Source organism: Tasmannia lanceolata, unplaced genomic scaffold, assembly GCF_043159265.1.
Source record: "Tasmannia lanceolata isolate RefF3 unplaced genomic scaffold, GAP_Taslan_0.1 ptg000018l, whole genome shotgun sequence".
NCBI lineage: Eukaryota > Viridiplantae > Streptophyta > Magnoliopsida > Canellales > Winteraceae > Tasmannia > Tasmannia lanceolata.
The window spans coordinates 24,841,548-24,848,998 of record NW_027518695.1 but is presented as its reverse complement, the minus strand read 5'-3'; the positions used below and the strand labels follow the sequence as shown (position 1 = coordinate 24,848,998).

The 7,451-nt window shown below is 37.5% G+C and overlaps 1 protein-coding gene across 2 annotated transcripts; it reads right to left on the bottom strand.

Annotated features, from left to right (window-relative positions):
• Window positions 1-1,041: 1,041 nt before the first annotated feature.
• LOC143851722 (RING/U-box superfamily protein) lies at window positions 1,042-6,352 on the bottom strand. Of its 2 annotated transcripts, XM_077361207.1 has the most exons (4): window positions 6,198-6,352; window positions 5,878-6,077; window positions 2,029-2,213; window positions 1,042-1,591 (listed from the first exon to the last, which is right to left on the bottom strand). In XM_077361207.1, the coding sequence occupies exons 2-4, from the start codon at window positions 6,064-6,066 to the stop codon at window positions 1,240-1,242; spliced, it is 726 nt and encodes a 241-aa protein (XP_077217322.1). In that variant the 5' UTR covers window positions 6,067-6,077; window positions 6,198-6,352; the 3' UTR covers window positions 1,042-1,239. The 2 variants fall into 2 exon arrangements, with proteins under 2 accessions (XP_077217322.1, XP_077217321.1); XM_077361206.1 differs by lacking the exon at window positions 6,198-6,352 and having other exon boundaries at window positions 5,878-6,191.
• Window positions 6,353-7,451: the final 1,099 nt, after the last annotated feature.

Sequence of the window (7,451 nt, the reverse complement as noted above, 5' to 3'; positions counted from 1 at the left end):
TTAAAGCCCTCACATAGATAGGGTGTCCACAAAAAATCAGGTCCATAGGATCATCCTAACCATTCAAACTGTGGAGGCAAAAAATGGACTAATTTGTGAAGGTTTAAAGACATCCATTTTACCTCCACAAATCGTAGGGTTGGGATGATCCTATGGATCTGATTTTTTGTAGACACCCTATCTATGTGAGGGCCTTTAAAATGGATGGCTTGGATCACCCAAACAATGTGGGCCCCCACTGTATTTTAAGCTAGTGTGTAGAGAACTCTTGTGTAGGAACCGTTTTCTCATATATATATATATATATATATATATATATATATATATATATATATATGCCTTAAGCCTGTTCATTCCTATATGGGTATATTTGTTTTTATTTATTTATTTCTTTGCTTTTTTTTTTACAAACAACCAGCCATACCGATACCGAAACCACCAAAAACCGAAATGGTCATTTGTTTTGGCCGAAATTTCAGGATTTCGAATCTGTTTATTTTTTAAAATTAATTTAATATTTCACCGAAATTTCGGTAATTTCCGCTGATATTTAATATTGAATAAAATTTTGGTTTCGATTTTTGTACCAGATTTCAACCGAAATTTCAGGGTCCGAAACCGGTACCGAAACGGAAACTTTAAACCTTGCGTCAACCACAACAAGGAGACCTTCAAAACGATGATGTTGCTGCACAAAGTGCCAAATGTAATGTGATGAGCTTTGCCATATTCAAGAACGCTGCAAGAGACTGGTACTGGGATGTGCGGGGGTTTAAAATGAATGGCATGGTATAGAAACCTTCAATGATCGGATGGTTAAGAGCGTCCTATGGAGAATGTTTTTGGGTCACGGCCTATCTCTGTCAAGTCCCAACAAATGAATTGTTTAGATCAACCAATGTAGGCCCCACTGTATTTCATTTGGTTTTTTTTTTTTGAAAGATAGGGTCCCACTGTATTTCATATGCACAAAAAAAAAAAACTTGGAAATCACAATAATGAGAAGATCCAGACCACCCAATCAAAGAGCCTACAAGTGGATGGTAAAATATAAACTAAGCAACAGTACCAGGAAATCCATCTGATAAGATTATTTATATAACAATCTAATTCTATTAAAACCATTAGCCTTGTCAATCATCTATGTCACTGCCACACAGTTACATATCCCAGACTGGTTCAACTCAAACTTTTCTAAATTCTCACATCAGTTCAAAACTTCAGGCGAAAAAGCCAGTGTCAATTAGGGTTTAGTGTCTTAGTTTCTTCCTGGTAATCAACTGTAATACTACGACGACAATACGGGCAGTCACCACATGTTCGAACCCAGGGATCTAAGCAGAGAGGATGGAACCTGTGCTCACATGAGAGGCGAATCATCTCATCTCCTTCGCAAAATTTTTCTAGGCATATACTACACTCTTCACCAGCGTTTATCACCACATCCCCTTCGACAAAGCTAAAAACCTCGCATTGCAGGTTATTAATGGCTTCCTCGCTAAGCCCCGGTGGCTTCTTCTTGCTCTGGTCTTCTGTAAATAGCATAGCACTTGCAAATTCCAAATAGATGCCCGATGCTCTGCTTAATTGCCTGGGCAGAAACAAGTAAAATACATTAACACTTGATCCTAGAATAGAAGAACCACGGAAAACTAAAATTGAACCATAATTAGAGGTAAATGGGTCGGGTTGAGCTTTTGCTAAAAAATGGACTGGAATCAATCCGAACGTAACCCAATTTTAGGGTCAAAGCTCAACCCAAATTCCCAAAAAACGACACGAGTTGCAGCCCTAAGTCCATAATCATACATCTGCAGATACATTATATATAAAGTCATTTTGACAATTGTATGATGATGTTAAAAAAAATAGACATAGCCAGGCAGATGGGAAGAAGAGCATAAACCTGTTTCCAGGAAGAGAGACGCCTCTGAGTCTCTCACTTATATACAAAGTCAATTTGACAATTGTATGATGATGTTAAAAAGAATAGACATAGGCAGGCAGATGGGAAGTAAGAGCATAAACCTGTTTCCAGGAAGAGATACGCCTCTTAGTCTCTCACTTAGCCTTTCCCTTGCCTGTAGTACAGCCCCAGGAAGTCGATCATTCCTTAATCTCTGCCTACTGGTTCTGCTAGAAGTATCAATGATGCCAAAGTTGCTCGTTCCGGGTTGGCTAGTAGTATGATCTAATCGAACTGGTTCACGTTCCTGAGAATACCAAAGGTCATTTTAGATAATTTCAACAAGAGGTCAAATCTGAAGAACATACTCTAATTAGATTTTTTTCATTTTGATATATACCCCACGGGAATGAATATATAATGATTCTCAATCAAGAATAAGATTGCCTGCACATCAAATGTCCTTCAGCATTAAAACTGGAAGGCTCTAATAATTGAGTGCCAAAGAGAAAATTATCTCCACTCAAAGATGCTTCCCATTTTGAGAAAGTAAAAAACACTTCCCACTAGAAGTTGCCATCAATCAATAAAGGATATTTACAGCATCCACAAACATGGAAACGCAATTAGCATATACACGCACCAAAATATAAACTTGCAGTTAACTACTCAGAAGTCTAGAAGTTGAAATCAATGAATAAAGGACATTTAAAGGATCCACAAACATGGATACACATTTAGTATATGTATGCACCAAAATATAAACTTTCAGCCAAGGTTTTAAATATTGGTTTGAAATTTCAGCCGAAATCATGCAAAACTTTGACAAAAATTTCAATTTTTTAAAAATTTGCACCAAAATGTATCAAATTTCGGTGGCAATTTCGGCCATTTCTGTGCAAATCTTTGAAATTTTGGTAGAAATATTGTAAATAAGGGTAAAAAACAAAAATTTGGGGAAATTATTTAAAAATCCGATTCAACGTACTTTTGGTCTCGCGCCAAACTGAAACCGAAAAATTTCAGATTTCGGCCGAAATTTACAACTATGCTTGCCGTTGAACTTCTCAGACATATAGGCCGGGGATGGCAATTAGCATACAAATAATTAATTCAAGATTTTGGGCACCGCCACCAAGTAAGCAATATGAATGAGCCTAGCAAAAAATGCCGATAGAGCTTAAATAAACAAATGTGCAGTTAAATTGATGATACATTGAGCACATATAGTACAAAAAATTCATAAAGTTGGTGAATCATAGTTGATTTCACAATCCACATTCAATGTCTCCTTCTAAATCACTGAGTTTAAAAGGGAAAAAACCCTTTCTATGGTCACCCGTAGTATTTGAGAAAGATCAATATGTACTCGTTAGAAAATTTCCTTGATGAAATAATGATGAATCATAATATGTTTCAACCCAGTATTGAAAACCATTACTGTTTGAAGAGATTGACTAGACAATGAGACCTAGGTCCATCTCTCCTAGTCTTGTCATACAAGTCATCATTGTTTTGGAAATATTTCGATTTACGATTCAAATCAAAACGTGTTTTATCTTTTATTCAAAATATCGTGAATTTTTTGCAATTTTTTTCAAAATCTTAGCAATTTGTGTGACATAGGCCCCAAGTGATTAGCCTTTTTTTTCGGTTTATTCTAGTTCTTTTTCTTTTATTAAATATGTAGCCTCCGGACACTCTTCTTTGATGCTATGTAATGATGGAATGAAGTTTCTACCCCTAAACTCATCTTTCTTTGGTTCGGATTATAAGCCGACAGCACCTAATCCTCTCACTTATTACATCAATTTCTCCACACACCCACCCTCTCTTTTTCTCATATCTCTTTCTTTTTAGTCTCATTTTTATTTTCCCTTCTTTTCCCATTTGACTTCTTACGCTTCCCCAGTTAGGTTCATAAACCACTCATCTTTTCTACTGTTATCACGCTCTTTCTTGATCTTTTTCATTCTTGTTCTTGATCTTGATTATTAATTCTTTCTCTCTCACTCTTGGTTGTCATGTATTAACATCACTATGCCTTCATTGTCCACTTCGAATGGGTGACAGTCATATTTGTGAACATAAAAATTGTAGTCTCTCTCTGTGTGCGTGAGCTCCCACAGGCTTACACACTTTAGCCCTTTATTCCTCCGCGTAGTGGATTGTGGCTTTGGGCCTTTGTTCGAACCGGCAGCTCTCATGCTCGTGAATTTAACAGACAACCGCTTTCTTCCTCCATGGTTTACGTCCTAAGTTGCATGTTCTTGCTGCTTTATATGCCAATCCAACTTGGGCGCCATCAACATGTTTTATGAAATGCCTCAAAGAGTCTAGCATTTGCTAGAGTAAATGCCCTATAGATGGATGCCCAATAAGGAGCGATGCTCTTGCATAATATACTTTTACTTCCCATTCATGTCAACCCTAAGGTGCTTGGAAAAATGCTCTAAACAGCACTGCCATGATTTTGTGAGTGGTTCCATCATTTTTTTATTTTTTTTACCTATCAAAAAAAAAAAATGATGGAACCACTCACAAAATCATGATAAAGTCATGAAACATGTGTGAGTATACAATGAAATACTTAAAAGATGCACTATTTTAACCTAGTTAACCTAAGAGCAATAAAACTAAAACAAATAATCATGACAAAGTCATGAAACATGTGTGAGTATACAATGAAATACTTAAAAGATGCACTATTTTAACCTAGTTAACCTAAGAGCAATAAAACTAAAACAAATAAATATAATAGACACGTTGAATGCATATGCAGATGTATTCTTTTGTGTCATGAAATTGTAGTGGCTCTTCTAGTCATAGTTTCAAAACTTCCCCGTGTCATCATGGACTCCTCTGAGTCGACTCCCTTTTACAATTTTCTTTCCACTTCTTACCCTACGAAGTCAGTAACTCCTCCTTTGACTCTCCCGAGTTACGACCGCATCAACCGGGTACTCAACTGCATTGTGCCGAGTCGACAAGGATCTATATAGGGTTAGAATCAACACTCTAACAGTAAGATCGGAGGGTTAGGATCAACCTATTGAAATGATTTTTGGGCACAACCTATTTAGGCTGTGGCCCATCTAATGGATGGTTCGGATTATCCTATGGTGCAGGCCTTACCGTACTTTTAATAAAGTGAGGATCAAAATACAGTAGTGCTGATAACTTTTGCCATTATATATATATATATATATATATATATATATATATATATAAAGAGAGAGAGAGAGAGAGAGAGAGAGAGAGAGAGAAGTGAATTCTAAGCTTTACGATACGATTCACGATCCAATAAAACTTGATCCCTATTACGATTTACGATTCCATTCTGATTTTCAAAACATTGAATGTCATAATGAGCTTGTAGCTGTCCCATTCAAAAAGAAAAAAGAAAAAAAAGAGCTTGCAGCTGTAAGTGACAGCCTAAGGCAAATATCCCTCAGCCCCTGACTAAACGTGGCTCTGTTAGGTTGTATAAAGTGGCTTCACTAGGTTGTAAAAAACCATTTGAAGTGGAAAATACTTGGGGCTTTCATTCCTAGCCCTTCCAAACCTCTAAAAGCAATATCTTTCACATTACTTGCAACTCGAACAGACCAAAATCATGTCAGTTCCATCTCAAGTGTTTCTATGATAACATGGTGTGCAAATCTTGTAGAAATTGTATGCAAATTCATCATATTACTTATCTAGGGTTTCATATCCAAAATAGGGTTTCAAAAAATGGGCCTACATCGACATATAGAATTAAAAAAGATATAGGGTTTCATATGCAAATTAGGGTTTCAGAAACCTACATCTACATATACAGAATTAAAAGAGATATAGGGTTTCATATCCGAATTAGGGTTTCAGAAAATGTCTACAGATAGAATTCAAAACAATATAGGGTTTCATATACGAATTAGGGTTTCAGAAAATGAGCCAAATATAAATCAAGAAGATGGGAATCAATTTACCGTTTGGGAGAGATGCCTGGAATTGGAAGGGCGGCGGAGGGAATCGCAATCATCTTCACGATTGGAATGGCGATTATGACGGTGAGAATAGAGATGAGGATTTCGTTCGGAAACGGAATCAAACCCTAATTCAAGGTTTCGGCCAATACGTGACCTTCTGTTGTAGAATAGCTCAGAAGCGCTCGTCATGCAAGGTTAAACTGTGTAATACCAAACCAATCACAATATGAAAATTCAGAGAGAGAGATTTGAAGGAGAGATATAAGAGATTTTTGAAGGAGAGATTTTTGAAGGGAAAAATCAGAGAAGGAAGAAAGTACCTTCCTTGTGTTTGCTTGGAGAGCGAGAGAGAAGGTAGAAAGTACCTTCCTTGCATTTGCTTAGAGAGAGAGGAGGCCACGTCAGAGCTGCAGTTACGATCCTACGGACTAGATTGAAGCTGAGCGATGGGGAGATGGGATTCTCGTGATGCCTCACTTATTTTTAACCTTGGGAGGTAATACACTACTTAAAAGGGGAGAGAAGTATGGAATGAGTGCGAAATTACGGGATTTCGGGCACATTTTAAAACAAGAATGAAACATGGGCTAATCTTCAAAATCGGGTGGTCAAAAGACCATGGTACCCTTTTGACACGTGTTGGAAAACTTTTTGGAACGCTGACAATCCAAAGTCCATCATTATCTTTTTCTCACTTCTCTTTTGGCTTAGAACGGTAACGTTATTGAATACGTCTATTTTAGCTTAAAATATTTTCAGTTCTCTTTTGGTCCTCACTTCTCTTTTGACTTATAACGGTAATGTTATTGAATACGTCTTTTTTGGCTTAGAAGGGCGACGTTATTGAATATTTTATTATTTCTCATGTCTCTTTTGGTTGAGAACACCGTCGGATTCTAGAGTACGCCGCTGGAATATTAAGGGGTACGCTGGCGGAAACAAGGTGCAGGCGGAAATAAGGTGCAGGCGGAAATAGGGTGTACGTCGGCGGACATAATGGGTATGACGGCGAAAATAGGATGCAAGCGGAAATAGGGTGTACACCGGCGGAATTCATTAGTACACCGACGGAAATAATGGGTACGCCGGCGGAAATAGGGTGTAAGCGGAAATAATGGGTACGCCGGGGTAAATAATGGGTACACCAACGTAAATAATTGGGTAAGCCGGAGTAAATAATGAGGACCAAAAGAGAAGGGAAAAGATTCTAAGCCCAAAGAGACGTATTCAATAACGTTACTGTTTTAAGCAAAAAGACAATTGAGAAAAGATAACGTCAGCGTTCCAAAAAGTATTCAATAACGTCAGTGTTCCAAAAAGTTTTTCAACACGTGTCAAGCATCCATCCGTCTCTAGTTATTTTCGACGGCCAAGATAGAAACAAACCCAAGGTTCTATCGGTTCAAATACATATTCAAACGAACCAAAAAAAGCCTCGTGAAGCACGCCAATTTAATAGGCAGTAATGAAAAAGGAGGACTCTGATCCCAAGTACGAGGTCTCATTCTTTTCGAATTGATTCGAAAATTATCTCTCATTTCCTCATTGCCCGTTTGAAAACGGCACTGCATCAT